This window comes from Nothobranchius furzeri, unplaced genomic scaffold (assembly GCF_043380555.1).
Source record: "Nothobranchius furzeri strain GRZ-AD unplaced genomic scaffold, NfurGRZ-RIMD1 Scf031, whole genome shotgun sequence".
In the NCBI taxonomy this organism is placed as follows: Eukaryota; Metazoa; Chordata; class Actinopteri; order Cyprinodontiformes; family Nothobranchiidae; genus Nothobranchius; species Nothobranchius furzeri.
The window spans coordinates 762,153-787,884 of record NW_027223048.1 but is presented as its reverse complement, the minus strand read 5'-3'; the positions used below and the strand labels follow the sequence as shown (position 1 = coordinate 787,884).

Here is a 25,732-nt window from a genome sequence, read left to right as displayed (position 1 = left end):
GACACAGGTCTGTTCCTTCTGACACCTTTTAGAAAACGTTTTGTGAGGGGATGATTGAAAACAGATCTACTCTGGAACCAGTTGCCACCCTCAGTTAGGCTGTCCCCATCTCTGCCAGTCTTTAAGAATCACCTAAAAACACACCTCCTCCGCTTGGCGTTTCCAGAACATGTATGATTTTGGCCCTCTTTTATGTTGAATCCATTCCACAGTTTTCATTGGTACACTCAATCCATCCACTCAATCCAAATGTGTTTCACACATTTGTCCTTTACCAGAATGTTTCATCTATCTTGTAATTTCCATTTTGTATTTTGTAATTTGTATTTTGTAATTTGAATTTCTTTTATTGTTGATTTATTCAATATATTTACATACAACTGTACCATGTTCAGCGCTTTGGGCTTCCTGACAGGGTTGCGGAAGGCGCTTTATAGATAAAACTTTGATTGATTGATTGATTGATTGATTGATCTCCAAAACCTTGGTGACAGGATGAGATAGCTGCAGCATATGTTTTAATAGTGCTGAATGCGAGGCCCCTGTCCACCAGTATCTGCAGAAACGATAGGACATCCGCCAGCTGGCAGGAAAGTGCTTGAACATTCCGCTCTGTGCACCATTTTTGGAAAGCTGACCATTTAGCAGCATAGGATGCGATGGTAGAGGGCGCCCGCGCACTCTGAATCGTGGCGACCACATCATGCGGCAGCCCAGAAGCCTCTAAGAGTGACCGCTCAGCGGCCAGACCCACAGCCGTTGGCCTATTTCTGGAGGATGTTTGATTATCCCATCCACCTGGAGAAGGGCGTCCGCCCTCCACGGGGAGCCAGACACTAGCGCTTGCAGGTCCGGAAACCATGACGTGGACAAGCGTCTGGGAGCTACCAGAATTACCGAGAGCTGTTCTGATCGAACTCGGTCCAGGAGACGGGGAATCAGTGGGACCGGCGGAAACACATACAGGAGCGTCTGAGGCCAGGGCTGGCGTAAGAAGGCGTCCGCTCCAAGTGGGGGGTGGTCCCGGGGACTCAGGGAAAACCACAGGCGACACTGAGCGTTTTCGCGAGCCGCGAACAGATCCACAGAGGGTTCCCCAAATTTGATCTAGATCTGTGATATCAGTGCGGGATGCAGATGCCAGTCGGAGTCGCGGGGTCCCCCTCTCGACAGGATGTCTGCTGCCACATTCAGGACCCCTGGAATGTAGGTGGCTTTGATGGACAGCAGGTGGACATGTGCCCAACACAGTAAATCTGTGGCTACGAGCAATAGTGGGAGGGATCGAACTCCCCCATGGCGATTTATGTAGGATGCCGCCACCTGGTTGTCTGTGTGAACTTCGACATGACGGCCCTCGAGAAGGGCAGCGAAGTGTTTGATCACATTTCTCACTGTCATAAGCTCCAACACATTTATGTGCTCGTGCGTGTGGGAGGGCCAGCGATCTGCCACCATATGGGACAAGCACGTGCCCCCCCCCCATCCCAACAGTGACGCATCCAGAAAAACAGATACGTGTGACGTAGAACATCCGATGGGGACCCCGTGTGAGAGGATGCAGGGATTCCCCCAATGAGCGAGGTCCCTGCCCACTGAAGGGGGAACCCTCAACATCTGTGTCTTCTGACGTATCGGGTGTACCCGGAGGCAGATGAACCAACGCTGTAGGTGTCTCGTGTGTAGTAAACCTAACGGCACCACAGCGTGGGCTGCAGCCATCATGCCCAGAAGTTTCATGACTAACAGGGCTCTCCCAATCTTGCAGGGTTGCACGCGGGAGATCACCGTGGTGAGATCTGCTGCTCTCGTCGGAGACAAACGTGCTCTCATTAGGGAGGCTCCACCCCAAGAAACACAATCGACTGGGATGGAAGGATGGAGCTCTTTTCCCAGTTTATGGAAAACCCCAGGGTTGACAGATGCTCTATTAACTTCCTGGTTTGCTCTGACGCCTTGTCCTTGGACCGGGCGCATAGGAGCAGATCGTCCAGGTAAAATAAAACCCTCATTCCCGCCGTGCGCAATGGCTGCAGAGCGGTCTCCAGACATTTGGAGAAGGTGCGCGGGGCTAGCGAGTAGCCGAAAGGGAGACGATTGAACTGGTATTGAACTCCCTTGATTGAAAAGCACTGGAACTTCCGGTGTTTGGGAATTACTGGGGCGTGAAAGTATGGGTCTTTCAGGTCAATCGACGTGAACCAGTCCCCGGAGCGCACGTATTCTAGGACTTGCCTCATTGTTAACATGCGGAAATGCATCACTGCTATGAAACAGGGAAAGGTCGAGAATTGGTCTCATTCCTCCTGACTTCTTCGGTACTACAAAGTAGCGGGAGTAGAAGCCTGAGAGCTCTTGTCCGCGAGGGACTTGGGAAATGGCGTTCATGGACAGAAGTTCCTGTAGCTCCAGCTCCAGGGCCTGAGAATGTTCCTGTGATGTGAACGTCGTCTCCACGATCCCGTTGAAGGGAGGAGGAGCGGACTGAAAATGGAGTGTGTGACTGCATTGAATGGTGTCCGATATCCATTTGCTCATGAGACAAAAGCGGCGCCATTCTTGCGCGCGTTCCGACAGCGGACGCGTGTTCGAAGTCACGTGAACGTCTGAGGACTGGGTTCGCGCCCTTATCGCCGTCGCTCGCACCAGAGAACTGGGAGCGACCCACAAAGGGCTGCGCTCGAAAGGGCGAGTGTGAAACAGCTGGAAGAGGCTAAACCGCACCGTAGAGCGTGGAGTCCAAAGATAAAGGACGAGTGGGAGCCAGACCCGTGCATGGGGACGACAAAGTGCCAGCAGATGGAGCCGCTCACTGTGTCGCTGCGTGTGGTCATGATAGCGCCATGACATCCCGTCCCACCCTACGTTGTGGGGGGAGCGGGATGTGTTGGGCCTGGCTGGAAGCTAAGGCCGGTGCGCAAATGGAGCGCACCCTTACAGCTGCTCGTGTAATATGACTGACTGCGTGAACATGCAGGTGTGTCGCAGTGCTTGGTGTGGGGAACATGTGTGAGGATTCGGCAGAGGATTCTGCAGAGGACTGTAGGATTGTGCTCTCAATGTGACGTTTTTTGGTTTTTTTTTTCAAAACCAAAATCATTCACAGAGTTAACATTACAGTCGGAAGCACACACATTCCCCCCCCAACGAGTCATTTTCGTGGTTGCTTTCAGCGAGGTTCTTGCGACTGTGACGGCCAAGATGGTATCTGCTGGCTCTTTCGAAACTGTTGGCTGCCAACTCTCTGGTCCCGCTGAGATGGAACCTAAGCGGGAGGCCGGCTCGGTGGGGTGGGCGGAGCAGCTGGGTGTCTGAAGTTTCCGCGCCATTCGTCCAATCCTCTGGAGGAACGGCCGGAGTGAGAGGCGGACCGAGGGTGGACCAGGTCTCACACCGTGGCTGACAGTTCAGCTGTCTTCTGAGCCCTCTCTATGACACTCCTAAGATGGGGACCAAACAGAACATCAGAGCTGATGGGGCCTTCCAGCATCTCTCTGTGCAGGTGTTCAGGAATGGAGGGCAGGGCCGTGAGACACAAGGCCCACTGGATAAGGGTCTGCCAGGCAGCAATGTGAGCAGAACCGCTGAGTACAGCAGCACACAGATTGAGAATGGAATCAGCAGTTTTAGTAATGATGGTTTTCGACTCGTCAGGAACGTCAAGCTCTTCCACCATTTTGGAAATGACAAAGGCAAGAAGGGCAATATTATTTCCTGCAGCGCCGGTCTGGAAGGCACACTGGTGTGCGCGATCGGTGAGCCGCGTCAGCAGCTGGTCATGCTTAGAAGCGGGAACTGCTCGCGGGCCAGTGAGGTAGTTCTTGGCACCAAACAGCGAGGCCAAGTCCGGCTCCAGTGGAGGAACGGATGGCCAGCCCTGGTCGGAGAAGCACTTGACCTTGGTAATGGGCGCATATGTGGAAATTGGCACTTTGACCTTAGCAGGTTCGGAGAATGCGGCGGACCAGCAGCTCATGGCAGCGGGGAAGCGCGGCCAGATGGGGTCTGGACAGCGCGTTTGTGTTGCCCCGAAAATTCCCGCCAAATCATCTGCTTCAGGCGGAGCCGGTTCTGGCACGGCTAGCCCCTTGCGGACTGCAGCCGCGGAGATGATGGCAGGTAGCTCCTGGAGCAAAATCGATTATCAATATCTAATCCGATCGATTCCGATCCGATATTGATTCAATTCAGGTCATCAATTTAAAAACATTTTTGCAGTTACCATAATTCCATGACTGCATAGTTGTGCAGTATATTGATAATATTGACATTCAATGATACATTAACTGCATTTGAATGTTTCTGGATACTTGAAGTGTGTAAGTTTTTGCACAAGACTGTGAAACAGTTGTTTAAGGTTCTGTACCTTTTAATTTCTATTTGCATAAAGTAAAACGAAAGCCGTTAATTTTAAGCTTTCTGCTTCTGTTTACATTTGCACTGGCAAATAATATCTTTTTTCATATGGTTAAACTTATCTGAATAAAAATGGCATTTGCTTTCAACAGCAATAGCTTTTGGCTGAATTCCTAACATCTGAATTTAATGATGTCCTAGAAAACACTGGAAACACTTAACATTCTTGGAGAGGAACTGGTCCTTACAACTGTTTTTAATGGCCAATATTTCATTAATGTATCATTGAATGTATCATTGAAAACTTCCAATGTACGTTCTTGTCAATAACACATTATTTATAAATTTTACCATGGCCAATTTACACCTTATCCTGTAGAATAAATCTCTGTTTAGTAATTCTTCTTTTAGTAATATTGTATAAATTTGTATTTGTATTTACTGTACATATTTAGAGAGTAACAGGGACGGTGCTTTAAGTCCAGACGCTTTTCTTTCAAAGCTCCTTAGACTACAATGACCTGGATGACTGAGAACCTTCACAGACACATTCTATATGGTATTCTATATGGTTCCACAAACCAAAATATATTTTCCAAAAGGTTGGAGGATTAGAATTCCTGTTAAAATGTGACTTTGAAATATATAAATTACCAATCAAACTATCTGACTTCCATAAACAAATTCTGCTCTACTGGAAAATGATATTCAGCCACAACTTTACACTGCATAGCTCCACCTTGTGGAATAATAGAGCCATTGTAATTAATAGGAAGACTAAATTCAAAGAAGAATGGTATGACAAACAGATTTTATATGTGACAGATTTGATGGATAAAAATGGCAATTTGTTACAATTTGAATGTTTTGTCGAAAAATTTAATTTTAAATGCTCTGTTAGAGAGTTTAATCAAATCAGTAGAGCTATTCCACTTCCCTTAAATTCATGATTAAAAATACCTTGCTTAATTCAAATGTGGTGATTAAACTTCCTGAGTTGAAAATTGGCAAATTTAAATAAGGTGAACAAAAATGTAAAAACAAAGTACTTGGAAGTATGTTAAAAATAGTTATTCTATGATATTGACAAATCAAAGAAAATAAAAATCACAGGAAAGGAAACTACAGCCATGCAGCTATCTTAAATGGCCAATTGCACCCAAGTTGAAAGAAATTCAATTCAAAATAATACATAATATCAATCCAGCTGCCGAAACATTAAGAAAAAGATTTAATTTTGAAGTGAACCGGTGTGTCTTTTGTATGACAGAATGTGAAACCATTGAGCACCTTTTCTTCTCGTGTTCAGTAACAACTGGTTTTTGGGAGGATGTTTATCGATTATTAAATATTGAGAGAAATGATGTATGGCTTAACAAATCTAAAGTGTTGATCTACATGGATGCTCTGCCAAAAAAGATATCCAAAATGGTGAATATTATTTTCATCATGGGAAAATACCATATACATAAAACTAAATGGAAAAACAGCAAGCCTAACATTAACCATTTTAAAAATGAAATAAAACAATTTACAACATCTCTAAAAGTAGTATCAGAAAATAACCAATCTATAACTGAGTTGTACGAAACAATGTCTGAGTTTCTTGTTCTTTAAATTACAGTCCAATGAATCAAACATGTTTGAAATATAATGCTGAAATATCAACCTCTGAACATTTTTTGTTTGTTGATGATATTTTATTTTTATTTTATTATTATTTTGCATCATAATTTATTTTACGGTGTAGTGTCATGTGGTAATTGTTGCAAGTTCTAAATGTAATTTTCATGTTCCTCATCTGAGGTCATTTGTATTTGCTTTATTCTTCAGTACGTTGAATGTAGGTTACATTTTAAACTGAATGTATGTGAAAACAAAGATTGAAATAGTTACAAAAAAGTTGTTTAAAATGTACTGCAATAACCATTTTAAGCCGGCAGATGGCGTTATCTGCTGCGATTGCAATGACAATATTGAGAAAACTAACAGATTATCTCTTTTTATTCCACAATCCACATTGGTAGCAGTTGTCATAAATTATTTCAGAAATTGAGAACTGCTCTGGCGCTCTCCATCTGCCTCTGGTAATCCCCTGCTTCCTGACTCCGTACCGGAGGCCGGTGACCCGCCGGTCCTCAACCCGGAAGTGTCTGTGGATCTTCCACTAGAGCTGTCACAGATTTGTCTGGGGGAGCAATAAAAATGATGGAAAAAATAAATGCATTAACGCTTCTGATTGCATTACACTGTATATGCCTGGAGTGACTGGGAAATGCATTTGTAAACCGCTTGAAATATTTCAAATATTTTCGGTGACAGCCTTGTTTGTTTTGATTTTGTTAATAAAGTAAAAAATAAAAACGTTGGCATGATGAGGCCGATGATGCAATAAGTGCTGCAATTACTGAGGTCACTACAGCCTGTGGCAGCCGCAGGTACCGTGGCAGCAGTGGCAGGTGCCACTAAAAGTCGTGGCACCACCAGTTCCGGGTGGTGCCACGACTTTTAGAGGCAGGGGGCGTGGCTAGTGCCACTAAAAGCCGTGGCACCACCTGGAAGTGTCTTGGCAGCAGTGGCATGGGCCGTGGCAGCTGTGGCAGCAGTGGCAGCGGCCATGGCAGCAGTGGCAGGTGCCACTAAAAGCCGTGGCACCACCCGGAAGAGTCAGAGCTGCCACTGCAAGTGCCACTCGTGCTGCCGCTGCCACAAATCGCTCCTATTACCTCACAATAAAAGAGATGTATTGACTTTGCGTCCTCTCTGGTCCTGGAGAAAACATGTCACAACCCGCGGCTCTCCCATCCTTCTGATGCGGCTCTCTGTGCTTGTAAAATAATGAATGGATATTTAAATAAAATGTTTTATATTTTACTGAATTAATTTTATATCTGTAAGTCAATTCTATGTAAAGATTGTCTGCGTAAACCTGAACAGGTCCAACCCGGTCTTACTGTGAGACCGGGTTGACGGGTCACCCTTGTGCGTAATCATAGGCGCTTCCTGGGCTGAAGAGATTCTGGGATTCTCCTCCTGGATGTGTCGCACATTGGAGACAGGAACAAGCACTATTCAGCCAAAGTTTCATAATCAGGGAACATTTTCTAAGGGACAAGTCTCTCTGAGAGACAGGGTTTGGAAAACACTCGCTTCAGTGGGAGGAACCTTCCCGCATGCGCTCTGGTTCTGCGATGCGCTCCAAGCCCCTCTCCACAACTTCAGCTCGCTGTGCACATATGCGCTGAGCAGCTCAGATGTTCAGATGGGAATCTTTTCTTGGGTGATTTAGCTACATCTGCGATGTGTGTAACGAATAAATTGTCAGTTTGTCTGCATGCGTCGGGATAATTCTTTCTATTCTTTCTCTGTCAAAATAAACGGCCAAACACGGTAACTATCCGGTCGACACAAGCCCTGCTTTAGACTGTTTTGTTTGCTTGTGAAAATTGTTGGAAAGAGATCAAATTTAACTTGATTACCACCAGAGCCAGTGCGCCGTTATCTCCGTGACGGTAAACGAGGGAAAAACAAATTGATCGGATCCTGCTCGTCTTTTAACACATTGGTCAGGATTGACGCACTTTGTTTTCATTTAGTTGGTTAAAAAAAGTCAGGCTCGGGTCGGGCCAGAGAATCCTGAAAACCTTTTCGGGCCGGGTCGGGCTGGGGCTCAGATTTTAGGTCCGTGCAGGGGTCTAGGCAGAGGTGTTCAGCAGAACATCCTGTGGGGCGTGTAGATGTTGGCTGGAGGAGGGAGAGGTAGAGAGCCGGGGGGAAGCGCAGGAGAGGGAGCATAGGTGGAGAGAAGCGGGGCGTCCTGGTGGATGGGGCACTGGGTTGAGATGAGAGGTGGGTTATGGAGGTTGGTGATATGGTCCGCGTGCTGAAAATCCAAATCCTGCAGTAGAGGTAAGTATCTAAAGAGGCCGACAGAAATCCTGACGAAGGGTAAAAATCCAAATCAGTTCCAGGCGAAGCAAGAAAGGTCAACATCCAAAAATACTAGAGCTAAACACTACGAATAACATTAATCCAAGAAATACTAGAGATAACTCGAGTGGCTGGCTACTACCACACTGAGGCAATCTTCCGGCGTCGAATTGTGTCCTCCATCCACCTTAAATAGGAAAACACCCCGCTGATCAGGAACAGCTGGGCCACTCCCTCTCCTGGCAAGAGACTCACAGATGGTTAAGAGGAAGAGAGTACTCACCCCAGCTCATGACAGTAAGGGTAAAAAGGTATCTGAGTAGAAGGCGTACTGAGGCCTAGTCCACACGTAGCCGGGTCTTTTTAAAACGAATATCCGCCCCTCCAAAAACTTGCGTCCACACCACCTCGTTTTAAAAAAACTCTGTCCACACGTACCCGGATAAATACGTTGTTAAGGACATGCCAGACCTGTAGGCGGCAGTACTTCCCCCGTTCTTAACCTCGTCCTTCGTCTGTGGTCTTCCGCAAGCAGCAGTAATTCCGCTTGCAAAAACAAACAAGCAAAAAGCGCTTGGACGATTGAGAAAGCGAGCGCAGCTCTGAGGGCATCCATGCTGTCGGCTAGTGTAAACACAGGTCGCACACGTGATGTCAGCATTTTTTTGTCATGGAAAGTGACGTTGCGGACCTTAAAACTCCGGTTTTGTCTGTCCACACGCAGACACCCAAAACGGAGAAAACGCAGATCTTCACTTTGGCCGGAGTTTTTAAAAAGATCCGTTTTCGTGTGGATGACAGGCCAAAACGTAGAAAAATATCTACGTTTTGGCAGATCCCCGGCTACGTGTGGACAGGGCCTGAGTATCATCTGATCTAATATTTTTAAAATGATGACATCAAACAGACAAACATTAAGAAGTTATGGGCAAATATTTGTATTTTAAAGTCTAAAGGGGGAAAATGTAAAGGAATAAACAACATAATTACAAAATGAAAAACTTTAGGCAAAACTTAGACACAAACTGAGGACAATAAATTCCTGGTATACAGGGATTATTTAGTTGTCTGAAAATGTAACACGTTTAAAAAAATACCGCGATAATACCGAAAACCGTGATAATTTTGGTCACAATAACCGTGAGGTTAAATTTTATAACAATAACCAGCACAAATCATCACTTTGGAAAAGTCACACCAGGTCATCTAGAAATCTGATGGAGGACATGCAAGTGAAACTGGAAAAATGTAAATATTGTGTAAAAGTCCATCTTTTTCAGTAATTCAACTTAGACTGAGAGACCAAGAGCGAGCCACCCCAATTATGTTGCCATGACATGTCGAGATGTGCAGCAAAACATGAAGTTACGCGTCACGCTGACGTCACTCAGAAGACTCAGAAGATTAAAAAGTAAGTAAATAAATAAATAAAATGAATAAATAATAAATTCAATCAAAATAAGCCCCACCCACCCACTATCTCTCTCCCATGCTTATTTCTCAGTGTGGTCTCAGGGAGCTGCTACAGAACTCCATCAGTCAGTCCATCACGGGGACACGGGGACAGTCTAAGATCTTCTAGTCGTGGGCTGGTGTAGAAACTCCCACACCCGTTTTTCACACAACAGGAGATGTTTTAGAGCACTGGTCCCAGGTGGATGAATAGAATAGAACAGTAATGTCAGTGGGGAAATTCATTTGCTAGAGCAGCACAAACACTTACAGAAAAGAAAAAGGAAAATTAATAAGATTAGAGGTAAACACACAAAGGCAGTAAGCTATTATAGTAACCTTCAACCACTAAAAACAACCAATAACAAAACTGGGTATCCAGAACTATGCAGCAGGGACACAAACATACTACATCCGGTAATGAAATAATCTCTATGTTGTTTTTAACAGCAGCTGATTTATGTATCATGGTTTTAACTAGATTTTGGCTGTATGACTTTTTGTTTTATCTATTTTATTTTTGCTTTTATGTCCTCAATTTAATATATGGCGCCTTAAGATTTATTGTGAAGCAATGTCAGCTTTTTAAATCCTGTACAAATACATTTTAACACACATGTCTTGTTCCATGCTGCACGTGCTTGCGTCTGACTGGGCGCCATTAATGAGCAGTGAAAATACAGACAGCGCCTCGCTGACCAGTGCGAGCCAGGGAGAGGAAATGTCAGAGATGGTTTTTACAACAGCGTGATGAAGATGTTAGGTGCATGGGTGTATTTTCTGGTTTTATTACAGTTGTTTCATTTTCTTTCAGAACCATTAGAATAATGTCAATATTTTAGGTGCAGTACCAGCAAACAGGCACAGGAGGGCGACATTGGTCCAACAGACGGTTTACATTTACCTGAAACACCGTGGTTAAGACAACTGACTTCATCTGCCTGATTTCATGTTCCTGATATTTTCTAATGACAGTTTTTCTGTTTGGTCAGTCTTGTTTTCTCTACTTCCTGGATTCAGCGCCAGAAACCATTGTCCACCCCTTTTACGTAACGTGGAAGCAAGCCCTTGTTGCCATGGAGACCTGCCGTGTGCTACGTTAACTGCTGTTCTCCCTCTACTGTTTTTGCTGCATGTGCGCAAAGTTCACGTATTTACTTTTACGTGCTTCATTGAGCTCGTATTTACAGGTAGGACTGACATTTCTAGTCTTTAGTGTTTAAAAGTGTTTCATTAGAACCTGCAGAAGCAGCTAAACGTTCTTTCTGTCCCAACTGGACCGGACCGGACCCTCTGGAGACAGAAACCCGACACACAAGACGGCCACAGCGTTCACGCATGCGCAGCAGTACAATTGTAATGGTCTGCACGCACGGAAGCGCAGGTGGCGTGATGACGTCACAAAGCCTTTATGACTGACGCTGGCAGCATGGACATATACATAAAGGTCTGCAGTCAGTGGTCAGTCAGTATCAGACTTGCTTTGAAGAAGGAGGTTGGACGGATTGTTGCTCTCAGAAAACTTGTTGGTTTTGTGTAAAATACATCTTTTAACAGCTTCCTTCAGAGAAATCTGGTGCATTTGGTGAATATTTATAGCTAAATTATTCACTGCTCGGAAATCCTAGAGTGCAAAATGGTCTTTGTTCTGTCAAACAGCCAACCAGCTTTCCAGTCAGGGCTAAGGTCCTCTGAGCTACAGTCGCTTCACAAACGACGCAGATATGAACTTCTGGCTAGCTACAGAGGAACTAGCTTCGCAGAAACACAAAACCTGTGTCTGTCTGCATCAAAACCTGACAAGTCTCGTCAGATTCAGCCCTTTGAGGAACCAAGTGTCTTTTTCAAGACAGTCGTGTCTGTGGACACCAGTGGAGGTTTAACATCCATCTCCAGCAAAAACTCCTCTGTTTTACGGGCTAATCGACAAGACCAAAGATATAAAATGCTGGCAAGGTACCGAGGAATTTCCGTAGTGGAGAAAAGACAGACGTCCTCTGTCCAACTCCAGGATACTCCTCACTTTCAGCTGTTGGGGAAAAGAAAGCGTTTGAGTGACGGAGGTCACGAGAACTCTGACTTCCCCAGCGCTGCTAAAAGGCTGCGGCTGTCAGAAGGCACACCTCAGCAGAAACGTCCCACTATGATCCGCCTCAAAGGTCGTAGGAAAGGGACGGATTCAGGACCCAAAAGTGTCTCCGAACCCCCAAAAACTGCATCTACCATCAAGTCTGAGCAGCCTCGAACTCCAGTAATCTGGATTATTGGATCCAGTTACATCAGACGGGGTGAAGAGGCGGCTCAGCGGCAGTTTGGGACAAACTTTGGACTCAGAGCTAAGGTCCAATGGTTTGGCAAAGGAGGCATGCGCTGGGGCGGTGTCCTTCCCAGGTTTTACTCCGAGGCTCCCACACACGGTCCTCCAGATATTCTGGTCATCCACGCCGGAGGAAACGATCTGGGTCTCGTTTCCCCGGTGGAACTGGCTTCTCAGATCCAAAAGGATTTGTCCCACCTCCATAAGGACTTTCCGGAAATGAGAATAGCCTTTTCCGCCATCAACGAACGGCAGTCGTGGCGATACGGGCGACCAGGAAGAATTAACAGCAACAGAAAACAGGTTAATTCTTTACTGAGGAGGGCCGTTAGGAGCTTTGGGGGCCTGGTCATCGAGCATCCTGAGCTCAGGTTCTTCAACAACACCCTTTTTCTCCCAGACAGAGTGCATTTCAGTAAGAGAGGAAACAGCTTGTTTCTGGGCAGCATTCACTCTGTTCTGGAGAAGATTCTGGCTCAGAGGTGTAACACCTGAATGTGTTACGCCTTAAAAAGATAACAGCTGACAGAAAAGGGCAAATGGACGAGCTTCTCGTCCAGCACCAAAAAAAAAAATAAAAAAAAAAAAATCCAACTAACTCTGCCAGAGTTTCCCTTTTGGGTCACTTCTGCCGGTCCCAAGCCCGGATTAAAGAGGAGGGGTTGGATTATAACACAGAACTAAATCCACAGTAGAGGGATTTTACTCTTAAGAAATAAAATGAAGGCAGGTTATGACATATACAAATATATTTAGTAAACATTTATAGTTTCTAATCAAACACGTCAAATATAAAACTATTTATTATACAATACAGTACAAACTAGGAATGGGATGATCTACCTAAACTCACGATACGATGCACCTCGATATGTCTGAGGCACGAAACGATACGTCACGATACGATATCAGATAAGAAAAAAAAGAAAAAAAATATTACTGTATAATAACAACTTGTTTATTTTTTTTCCAGTTGCACACAGGGAAACACAAGGCCTAACAGGCCAAACACAAACAGGAACACCCTTAGTGCTGCTTAGGGATGAGTACCGAATTCGGTACTTTTTAAGGTACCGACCGAATTCCACAGTACCGACCGAACACCGATTCACGTCATTTCAAACGGTGCCACGTTTCGGTACTGCCAAGACAGGTGCGCATGCGCAAGAGCATTATGTCGCCGGTCCCTGCGAGCCAGTTGTAAACAGAGCAAGCATGGTAGAAAGAAGAACGCACGCTAAAGCTTGGGTCCACTTCACTAAATGTGATGGGTAACTGGGTGATGAAACTAGCGACAGACAACGATCTAAGTGAGACATCCTCATCTTAATCTGCTCCAGTAGGTAAATAAAATGTTTAAGATAACGTTACCTTGATTTGTTAGCTTCCGTTTCGCTAATGGTGCGTTCGCTTTCTCCTCGGAACTCCGAATTTCCGACTAGAAGAACATGAACGCGCTCTAAAGTTTGGCTTTACTTTACTAAATGCGACGGGTGAATGGGTGAAGGTAAAACCAGCGACAACGATCTAAGTTTGATCCATCATCGTTTTAATCTGCTCCAGCAGCTAAATAAACTGTTAAAGATAACGTTAGCTTGATATTTTAGCTTCCATTGCCACCGTTATCAGCTAATGGTGCGTTCGCTTTCTCCTCGGAAATTCTAACTTCCCAGTAGGAAAAATCATATGAAAAAGGACGGCAAAAGGAATGAAGATACACAGTAAATTTAGTTCACAGTAAAGATGTTTGCTTCAGTTTAATTATCAGCTTATAAAACTACAAGGACGAAGTTAAAATACAAACTTGTATGTTATTTATCATGATATTTATCAAATATGGTTATATATTGAGAAAAATATATATTTAATTATAAAAGAGAATTAAAATAATAAACACTCAAAAGTATCGAAAATTGGTACCGTTAAGTACCGGTATCGACTCGTAGGTACCGGGAATTAGTACCGGATCGATTCAAATGTCAAAGGTACCCATCCCTAGTGCTGCTATAGGCCTTGGTTATCTTATCTCAGGACTGGTTCTTCTTCAAAAAAACTAACATATCAACATGTTCTGGTGTAATCAGTGATCTCTGAGCAGACACAATGTCTCCTGCTGTGGAAAAGACGCTCACTGGGCACTGATGTAGCAGGAATGCAAAGGTAGGCTTTGGCAAGGGAGGCAAGTATGGGGTAAGCATAAGCATTAACTTTCCACCACTCAAGTGGACTTCTGTTGAGTGGGACGGGAATCCCACTCCTGTAGGAGAGTATCTCCATTTCAATCCCTCTGCTGGTCTGCACTGTCTCAACAGTAGTGTAGGAGCTCCCAAGGAGATCTTCCAACGCTGTCTTCTTTGGTGGGGGAGGCTGTGTTGCATCCTGCATCTGCCTTTCTCCTTCTACTGGCTCTTCCTGGCTCTGCTCTGCTCCCTGTGCTGCCTCAACCATGACCCTGGCCTGCTCTGCTGCTGCCTCTGATGTTGAAGCACTGGCCCTAGTGGTTCTTTCATCAGTGTAACTGGTCTGAAAATAAATAAAATAGAAAAACTAGTTAAACATTTCTGTCCTTCACTCTCATTCACTCTCTCTCTGATGGACTAATAAAAAAACATGAGAAATAAGTTTTCAGACTCTGGCCTGCACATACATACAGTTACACACATGCAGCAGGAAACCTCTTTTCCCCCAATAAAAGTTAGCCTACCTGGTTGCGCTGCTCATGAAGTGCTGAAGCTTTTTCACATATTCTGGCATAGATGGACTCACGTTGTTCATCATTCAGATGGGACAGGCTTCTGAATCGTGGGTCAAGCGCTGTGCACTCCTGCAGCACGTCATTACAGTCCCCGGTGCATCGGTCCGAGATGTCGAGTAAGATTTCATGTTGGCGATGGTCTGTGTGTCATTTTCGTTTGGTGACATGCTTTGCTCGATCATGTACTTCAGTGGCATTATCAGTGAAACAGTGGGCTCTTTTTCATCACAGACAACAGTTGTGGCTGTCTTCAGTGGCTTAAGCAGTTTCACTATGTCTTCTACATCTGATATATCAGTGTGATCCAGAGTGTCGATTTCTCTCGCATTCCTTCGGATTTCTGGGCAGCTCAACGCTGCTGAGACAGCTGCTTGCTGCTCCAGGTAGCGCGCCAGCATTTCCTACGTGCTGTTCCACCTGGTCTGGACATCGGTGATGAGTTTATGCCGAGGCAGTTACAACTGGGTTTGCTTGTTGGTCAGGATGTCATGATCTGCCCCAGCCTCCCTGAATGTGTCTCTCCTGCCCTGATTAGCCAAATTGTTCTCTCCTGCCCCTGATTACTCTGCCCATGTGTTCCTGATTCCCTTGTGTATTTATACCTCCCTCCTGGTTGTTGTCTTTGTCGGTTCATTGTCGTTGTCCATGTTCGTTCGTCCTGTGCTCCTGTCCTACAATAAACATCTTTTTATTTTTTACATCCGTCTGCCTGCTCATCTGCCTCTGGAACCCACCACCACACATGGTCTGCCACCTCCACCCGCAGAACATGACAGAATGAACCGACCAAACCTGGACCTGTGGTGAGCTAACACACCTGTTCCTGGAGGATTATTTTTTCTTTTTGTCCCTTTCAGTTGTGGGAGATTTCTGGCCTGGAGTTTGTGTTCGGCGCATCCTACCTGTTCTCGGGGTGGTCGAAGTTCCTCTGGGAGATCCTGGCGCATCCTATTTATCTTCGGGGTGGCCAGGGTCGTTCTCCTCCAGCTGTTTTAGCCCCGTCCCATTCGTCTCCTGAAGCCGCGGATCCTGGAGCCTCAAGGGAGCTACACCGCCTACGCACGCCATTATTCTCCGGTGTGGTAGGGCTGGTCTCCCCGCTCTTCTCCGGCTTCCCTTCACCCGAGCCTCCGCTGATGGACCCAGCAGATCGGATGTGCACCTGCTCTGATTGGGATGTCGAGTACCTGCCGCCGAGCTGGGCTTCCACGCGTCGCTCCCGCTACTCAACCACTTCCTGGTCCACGCCTGCAGGTTCTCCACGCAGCAGTTCCTGCTGGGGCCTATGCCTGCTGCTGCAGTTCCTGCTGGGTCCCATGCCTGCTGCTGCAGTTCGTCTCTGTGTTCCTGGTGTCCTGTGTTCCTGGAGTCAAGTGTTCCAGTCAAGTCATCGTGTCAAGTCAAGTCATCGTGTCCAGTCTAGTCAAGTCATCGTGTCCAGTCTAGTCAAGTCATCGTGTCCAGTCTAGTCAAGTCATCGTGTCCAGTCTAGTCAAGTCATCGTGTCCAGTCTAGTCAAGTCATCGTGTCCAGTCTAGTCAAGTCATCGTGTCCAGTCTAGTCAAGCCATCGTGTCCAGTCTAGTCAAGTCTACGTGTCCAGTCTAGTCAAGTCTACGTGTCCAGTCTAGTCAAGTCTACGTGTCCAGTCTAGTCAAGTCTACGTGTCCCCTGTGCCCAAGTCTACGAGTCCCCTGTGCCCAAGTCTACGAGTCCGAGTTTCCCTGGACTGAGTTCTTGGACATGTCTGAGTGGTCGTAAGACGGAGTGCCGCCTGAACCAAGAGGCCTCTGCTCCGCAGCCTGGATGGTGTTCCTTGTTCCCTGGTCTCGTCTTCTGTGTTCCCTTGTCATGTGTGCCCTGGTCTGTTCTTCGTTCGTGTCTCCTGTGTTTTGTGGCTTGTGGGCGTCTGGTATCCGCCCCTTGAGGGGGGCGGTACTGTCATGATCTGCCCCAGCCTCCCTGAATGTGTCTCTCCTGCCCTGATTAGCCTAATTGTTCTCTCCTGCCCCTGATTACTCTGCCCATGTGTTCCTGATTCCCTTGTGTATTTATACCTCCCTCCTGGTTGTTGTCTTTGTCGGTTCATTGTCGTTGTCCATGTTCGTTCGTCCTGTGCTCCTGTCCTACAATAAACATCTTTTTATTTTTTACATCCGTCTGCCTGCTCATCTGCCTCCGGAACCCACCACCACACATGGTCTGCCACCTCCACCCGCAGAACATGACACAGGACTGCGGTGGCCGTGGTGCTCTTGTGAAAAAATGTAGTTATTCTTCGCACACGACCAAGAAGGCGCGCAACGCGGGATACAGCCAAGCCTCTCTTACTGGCCAGATTCACAACATGCGCCAAGCACTTGATGTGAGGGTGGAGACCGCTCTCTCTCACAGCAATGTCCATGTTGCTCGCGTTGTCTGTGACACAAGCAATGGTTGTGTGTCGCCTTGTTAGCTCCCACTCACTCAGTGAATTTCTCAACACTTGAGCTATGTTAACACCAGTATGACTTTCACTTAGCTCACGAGTTTGCAACACAAAGCTTTTACTCTCCCATTTTTCGATGATGACTTGTGCCGTAATGGTGACATAACTCTGTGTTGCACGCGAGGTCCAGCTGTCGGTGGTCAGAGCGACGCGGTCGGCATGTTTTAGACACTCTTTCACGCTTTGTTTCGTTTCATTGTAAATTCCCGGGATTACCTTCTCTGAAAAATGTCCCCGGCATGGCATCTTAAACTTGGGCTCCAGCACCTTGAACATTTGGATGAATTTTCTGTTCGCTACTATGTTAAATGGAGCCATGTAGTCCGCTATGAACTCACCAATGAGCCGGGTTATCTGTTTTGCACGTGGACTTGACGGAGGTAGAGTTGGTGTCAGTGCTTGTTTCATGGTCAGCTGTCCTTTCGGTAGGCTTGTTTTCGCCAAGGCCGTCTTCACATTTTTATGGTAACGTTGAAGGTGGTGGTTCATGTTTGTTGTGTTGGAGGTGGTGTACGGAATGACAGCATAGCATAGCTTACACACAGCCTTGGTCTTTTCCGTTACTCTGTTGCCGTTATTGTCTTTTTTAACCGGAAAGCCAAAATACTGCCAGACAGATGACCTGTATCCAGGAGGAGCATCCTCAATTTTGACCTCATTTGACTCCATTGTTCTGCTCTTTCGGGGCAAGGCAGTTGGTGGCACCAACTTGGTGCTAATGCTAATATTTGTTTGCTCGCTGTAGCCTGCAGTGTTGTTGTTACAACATGCGCTGTGACTTAACGTCATGACGCACTGCACCGTTCCCCGGATGTTTTTTTAATTTATTTTATTTTGTTTAGTTTTACCCTGCTTTATCAGCAGAGATGGTGCTATCAGCCTGTCACCATAGACTGTGGGCCTGCCCTACTACTACACAAATCATGCAGCAGTGCCGACTAGCCTAATTTCGTGGTCCATATTTTTTTACCTCGATGCATTTCGTCACATTTTGTATCGCGAGTTTTGGCCAAACGATATTTTGTCACATCCCTAGTACAAACCCAGTGGCATCAGGGCAGCCAACTCTCACCAGAAATGAGCTCGACTAACTGCCGGCAATGCGGACCGAGCTCTGACACCAGTCGTACAGGGTCCTAACAGCCCGTATCAGAGGGCCTGGTACCCCATACTCCTGAAGTACCCCCAGAGGGTAAGGGCTGTTAGGACCCTGTACCCTACCCTGTACCCTACAGGTCCAGTCAAGAAAAGGAGTGTTGCAGGTTTGATTTCTGATCCCATGGAAATCTGTGTAGAGCTGCGTGAGTAAAAACAAAACATTTACCCACTACTAGACACCACCATGGCCGTATCTACCATTGAGGACATTGAGGTCTGGACCTCGGTATTTTTTCAGCAGAATATTTAAAAAATAATCTCTAACTGTGCATTTACAGCATTTACTTTTTAGAAAACATACTTGTCTGATTTTTGTTGAATTTTTAAATCATTGAAATGTTTGTAGCTCCTACACTGTAAAAGTTGTTGTCACAAAATCATGCCTGCTGGTCAACAGTAACCGGCTCTACATACTCCAACAAGCACGTTTGTGAAAAAAATACATCTCTGATTTTTCATTTATTTTACTGTAAACTGTAGTGACACACAAATGGCCCCTGCTGATAACCAATTTCCTAGTACTCTTTATCAATACTTTCAAAATTTAACAGTCAAAGTTTTTATTTTTGGATCATTAACACTTGGTCATTTGCATATGAACGTTTTTACGAGGTTAAATAATTTGATCAAAACAATGCACCTGCTCATCTCTGCTTCTCCAAAAACAAATCACAAATCAAATATGTCAACTGAAAAGGCACCATACACTAAAATGTACTACACACACACACACACACACACACACACAAATAGTTGACTGAACAATGAAAAAGATTTAAAATACAAACTCAACTCTCCCAAAATAGTAATACGTTGCTTATGAATCAAAAGTGAAAACTGTTTTCCATAATGTGCATCATCAATCAATCTTTATTTGTACAACACCTTCCACTGCCTTTGCAGGAGTCCAAGGCGCTGAACATAAAATACAATAAAAACACAGATAGAATAAAAAAGAGATAAAAACAACATACAGACATAAAAGCACCATACAAAATGTAAACAGGGAGCATAAAAGCATACAAGTCACATAAAAGCTAAACGATAAAAATGAGTTTTCGAACGACTCTTAAAAACATGCAGCAACGGTGACAGTTTAATATCAAGTGGAAGCTCATTCCAGAGAGAAGGAGCCAAGACCGAGAAAGCCCGATCACCTCTAGACCTGTACCTAGTTTGTGGGACAGTCAGTATATCCATCATCATGCTTATGTAAACAGATGATGTAGACAGAGTAAAGTAATAGTCTCACAACATTTCAGTCATGCTGTGGAGTAGAGTACACCTCAGTGTTAAGACTTACAAAACAAAGACCCGCATATAGGCCTCCCTCACACACATACAAGTACTTGACAGATATGAGTAAAAAAAGTGACATAGAGAACAATGACACTAATTGTAAATAATAAATTATCCATTCCAAAATACAAGTACTTTGCATATGAAAGAAAAGTTTGTGCTGCTTTCCTTAATGTGCATCATCATTCTTATGTAAACAAAGGACAATCAAGTCCTCGGCTCATAAATTTGAAGCTGTGCTGTCTTGTCCAGTACAACTCCATGTTCACACTTCCAACCAAACACCTACATGTTGTTTACATGCTGCTGTTTGATCAATATTTGTGATCAATTTCATGCCATAACTGTTAATCTTTACTACAAATGATCAGTTAAAATCTACATTATTGGTATTATCAGTACACGTGTTTAGATCTTTTCATGTCACATACCGATGGAATGGATCTTTTTTTACATAGGTACTACCAAATAAATGAGTAGAGGGGCAAACAGTAAACGGCTTCTATTTTCATTAAACCATATATAGCAGTGTTTCCCAATCCTGGGTACCTGGCACCCTAATGGGTTGTCCACAAGATTGCAGGGGGTCCACACACTTGTGTCTGTGATGAAGTTGTGAGGTTCTAAAGATGATATTTTTCAAAATTAAATTTATAAACTGCTCAGGACACAAACAATTGTACAATTAACACTGTGTATTAGAGTTACAACCCTTATGGATATATAAAATGTAGAATCATTCACTTTTGATGTGCGTGTGTGCGTAGGGATTGTGGTTGTAAGGTGCTTGGCTCATGTTGGAAACAAACAAGAGGGTGCTTGTGGGAAAAAGTTGTGAACCGCTGGTCACTCATCCAGTCACTCACACATAAAAGCAGGGGTAGGGAACCCTGGTCCTGGAGAGCCACTATCTAGCACATTTTAGAGGTTTCCTTGCTTCAACACATTTGATTCCATGTTCAGCAGCTCATGAGGCTCTACAGAGGCATGTTAATCACCTGCTGATTATCATCAGGTGTGTTAATGCTGTGTAGTCTCTAAACATGCTGGGTAGCAGCTCTCCAGGACTAGGGTTTCTTACACCTCCATTAAATGCACAATAATTAACTTTTTGATTTTTTCAACATCATTTTCACTATCCCTTAAAAACAAAAAGAACACTTCCAAGCATCATATAAGGCCACAACAAAGTTTGAGTAACGTGCATGTCTGTTATCACGGATTCATAGGACTTCAGGGCTTGTTTTTGCTGACATTCAACAGATGTTTACCTGTGGTCACAACACAGCTTTTCTCTCAGTGTCTTCCTTCTGTGTTGGTCACACGGTTATTTTTCAAAAAAATGATGTTAGACAATAGTAACGTCCAGGGGCGCCGTAAAGCGGTGAAAGATTAGGAAGATTCTAAGGGCCCACAGCTGTCAGGTGTCAGAACCCAAGTCCCCAAACCAGCCTCTCCCAGCTAGCCGGCCTCCACCATGGACCACAACTCCCAGCATGCCCCTCGCGGGGATTCCCTCCACGTCGCACCTACGTCACGAACCGCGACTATATACGGAAGTCGCCTCCCCAGCTCACCACTCAGTCATCGTTTCTTCGGATCTATGATCAGAGTTTCCAAGCAACCGATCCATCGTACGAACTCTCAGCTCACAGTAAGTGTTCTTATTTACTTCGGGAAAACCCAGCATTTCCGTGTCACTTCATTGACGCTCGAACGCTCGGGGATTCCTAGATTAAACCGAGAGCCGGCGTTTCACCGACGCTATCGCTTCCGCGTCTGTGAGACAACGCTCTCTAAAAGCTCAACTCCTGTATCCAGCCGACCAGTCTGACAGGATGACTAAGTCCGTTAACCCAGCGGAGTTTGAGCAAATGAAGAAGGAGATAGTTCAGTTCCACGCCTTGGTTGATCGGCTCAAAACCAAGGTGAACTCCCTGACCGACCTCACCCTTCAGTTGACCACATCCCTCAATGCTCTCCGGCAGCAAGCCCTCGCTCCACCTAAGGAGGAGCTGCAGTTCAGCCTACCGGAGAGGTGGAATGGAGAGGTTGGGAGCCCAGATGGTCTGCTCGCCTCCCTCGATATGCAATTCGAGTGCCAACCGGGACGCTTCCCCACTGCCCGCTCTCGGGTTGCGCACCTCACCTCCCTGCTTTCTGGACGCGCTCAGGAGTGGGCCGCTGCTCTTTATAATTCTAAATCCCCTACCTGCAATGACTATGCTGCTTTTGTGGCCACCCTCAGGAAGACCTTCGTTCCACCCAGTAGCGAAGTGGGGGCTGAAGCACGTCTCTTAAAGCTCCGCCAACGTGAATGCTCTGTGTGCGCCTATGCGTCAGAGTTTTGCACCATCGCGGCCAAACTACAGTGGGATGACTCTGCCCTTCGAGCTGTTTTTTTGGAGGGGTTGGCGCCCTACATCCGAGACGAGATGGCGGGAAGAGAACTACCCCAGACCCTGGATGAGGTTGCCGACCTGGCGTTGCGCATCGACCAGCAGGTTCTGGTTCGACCCAGATAATCCACTCGCCCACTCAGAGCGCCCGGACCTCTTCCTTGTTCACCAACGCCAGCTTCCAGACCCACTTCTACTGAGGAGCCTAGGCAGCTAGGCCACCTTTCCCCGGAGGAGAGACAGCGACGGTGGCGCGAGGGTCTCTGTGCCTATTGTGGCTCTCCCGACCACCGGAGCCTGGACTGCCCATTACGGCCGGGAAAAGGAGGAACCCACTGAGTATCGGGGTAGCTCAGCCTGGGTCACCCTCTGCCTCTACCTCTTCCCACTGACTCCTCCTTCCTGTCACCCTCCTACACGATGAGACCTCACATCAGGTGCATGCTCTGATGGACTCAGGGGCCGCCGACAACTTCATGGATGTGGATCTGGCTAAATGCCTACGGATCCCCCTGACTCCCCTGGAATGAGTTGTTTTGGTGACCTCGGTGAACGGCAGACCTCTCCAGCCCTATCCTGTCCAAGAACGAACCCAGTCACTCCAGATGGTCCTCCAAGGCCACTGGGAAACGCTCCACTTTCTCATCATCTCTGCTCCCTCCTCTCCTCTAATCTTGGGGTTCCCCTGGCTCCGTCTCCACGACCACCATCTTGGGGTTCCCCTGGCTCAGTCTCCACGACCCCCAGATTTCCTGGTCCCAGAACCACCTTTTAGGCTGGGGGACCCAGTGTCAGGCCCACCTCTCTCCTCCTCCATCCATGGCAGACCGCCCGGCTGGTGGTCTTGGTCCTCTACCGCCCAATCCGCCACTACCCTATCGAGACCTGGCTGCAGTCTTCGATAAGCGATGCGCCACCACACTGCCGCCTCACCGCCCATATGACATGGAGATCAGGCTACAACCAGGTACCAGTCCTCCCCGTGGGCGCCTTTTCTCTCTCTCTCCCTCCGAAACCAGAGCTATGGAGGAGTATATCAACCAGGCCCTCCAGCAGGGTTTCACTCCTCTTCCCTGGGTGCTGCAGGCTTCTTCTTTGTGAAGAAAAAGGAAGGCGACCTTCGTCCCTGTATAGACTACCGGGGTCTAAACAAAATCACTATCGGGGCCGCCATCCCCTGCCACTCCTCACGACTGCTCTGGACTCCATCTCCTAGGCGTGGATGTTCACAAAATTGGACCTCCGGAGCGCCTACAATCTGGTCCGCATCAAAGCTGGGGATGAGTGGAAGACCACATTCATCACCCCCACCGGTCATTGGGAGTACCAGGTCACGCCCTTCGGGTTGTGCAATAGCCCCGCCGTATTCCAACGCCTCATTAACGATGTTCTCCGCTACATGCTGGGCCGGTGGGTGTTTGCCTACCTGGATGACATCTTGATTTACTCCAAGTCCGAGGCCGAACACCTCCACCATGTTCGTGCCGTCCTGACCCGGCTTCTGAGCAACAACCTATACTGCAAGCCCGAGAAATGCTCTTTCCACCAGCGGGCTATCTCATTCCTGGGCTTCATGATCTCGGACCAGGTCATAACCATGGACCCTCAGAAGGTCCAGGCATACGCTGACTGGCCCCTTCCTACGAGCCTAAAACAGCTATAGAGTTTTCTGTGCTTCTGCTATTTTTACCACCGTTTTATTAAGAACTTCAGCACCATTGTGGCACCACTCACCTTCCTCCCCCGACCAAGCCCTCCCGGCCAACCGTTCCGTCTGACACCAGACGTCATTCGGGCTTCCGCCACCTGGTCACCCGGTTCACGTCGGCCCCTATCCTCCGCCATCCAGAGACTACGGAGCCCTTCGTGGTCGAAGTCGATGCCTCGGACGTCGGTGCCGGTGCCATCCCGATGACAGACTCCATCCCTGCACCTACTTCGCTAGGAAGTTTTCCGCCACCCAGCAGAAGTATAGCATGGGTGATCGGGAACTGCTGGCCATAAAATGGGTGCTGGAGGAGTGGAGACAGTGGCTTCTAGGCACCACCCAGCCTTTCACTATCTGGACGGTCCACCAGAACCTGACTCACATCCGATCAGTCAAGCAGCTCAATCCTCGCCAGGCCCGCTGGGCCCTCTTCTTCGAGCCCTATGAGTTCCATCTTGCCTACCGCCCTGGGACTAAGAACCAGAAGGCTGATGCCCTCTCCTGCCAGTTCACACACTCCACGCCCACGTCCGAGCCTGCACCAATTCTCCCAGAGCACCGTTTCCTGGCCCACCTAAGGTGGCCGTTGGAGGAGGCTATCCAGAACGCCCTCCGGAACGACCCCGCACCTCCAGAGACCCCCGCGGTTCGTCTCTATGCGCCTACATCATGTCGCAGTGAGGCGCTCTCCTGGACCCACTCCTCACGCCTGTCTGGCCACGCGGGGTTCTCTCGAACTCTGAGGTTCCTCCAGCGAGCACTCTGGTGGCCTTGCATGGCAAGAGATGTTAAGGAATACACTACCGCCTGTGACATCTGCGCCTGCTCCAAAGCACCCAGCCAGGCCCCTGTTGGTGTCCTCAGACCTCTTCCAGTGCCCTGCCGTCCGTGGTCCCACGTGGGTCTGGATTTCGTGACAGGACTCCCCCCGGTCAACAACCTCAACACGGTCCTCACAGTCACTGACTGGTTTTCTAAGGCGGTCCACTTCATCGCCCTTCCGGGTCTCCCTTTGGCCCGACGCACGGCGGAAATATTCCTGGAGAACGTGGTGCGCCTGCACGGCTTCCCTGTTGATGTGGTCTCCGGCCGGGGTCCCCAGTTTACGGCCCAATTCTGGAAAGCCTTTTGCCACCTAATGGGAGCATCAGTCAGCCTATCCTCAGGCTATCACCCGCAGACCAATGGTCAGACGGAGCGGGCTAACCAACAGCTGGGTCGGTACCTCCGGTGCTTTGTCTCGGCCCAACCCTCGCAATGGCCTAAATACCTCCTGTGGGCAGAGCTGTCCCACAACCTTCACACCTCTTCAACGACTCATTTGTCCCCTTTCGAGGTCTGCTATGGCTACCAACCCCCGGTCTTCGCCCACCAGCAGCCCAAAGTTGCTGTACCTGCCGCACAATCCCTAGTGAGGTACTGCAAGAATGCCTGGATCAAGGCACGAGCTTCCATCACCCGAGCCAATGGCCATTACGCTCGCCAACATCTCCGCCGTCTTGTCCTTGTCCCTCTTATGTCCCTGGGGATAAGGTCTGGGTGTCCACTGCGGACCTCCGCTTCCGTGCAGGGTCCAAAAAGCTTGCTCCCTGGTTCCTCAGGCCTTACACAATACAGAAGGTCATCAACCCAGTCTCGTACCGGCTGCGGTTACCGGCGACTCTCCGCATTCATCCCACCTTCCACATCTCCCGACTCAAGCCCCATGTGGAATCCTCCCTGCTTCTGGCTCCGGCGCCTCCGCCTGCCCGCTTCCTCGACGGTGAGCCCATCTACACCATCCGATGCATCCTGGACGCCCGTCGCAGGGGTCAGGGATGTCAGTACCTCGTGGACTGGGCGGACTACGGCCCAGAGGAACGCTCCTGGGA

At 47.3% G+C, this 25,732-nt stretch overlaps 1 protein-coding gene across 1 annotated transcript in view; it reads right to left on the bottom strand.

Moving 5' to 3' along the window:
* Window positions 1–1,974: 1,974 nt before the first annotated feature.
* Window positions 1,975–25,732, bottom strand: part of LOC139064489 (uncharacterized) — a 42,969-nt gene continuing 19,211 nt past the window's right edge. Inside the window, exon 2 of the mRNA XM_070547813.1 lies at window positions 1,975–2,421. Coding sequence (XP_070403914.1) covers window positions 2,188–2,421 — 234 coding nt within the window. The 3' untranslated portion in view covers window positions 1,975–2,187. The remainder of the gene's footprint in view (window positions 2,422–25,732) is intronic.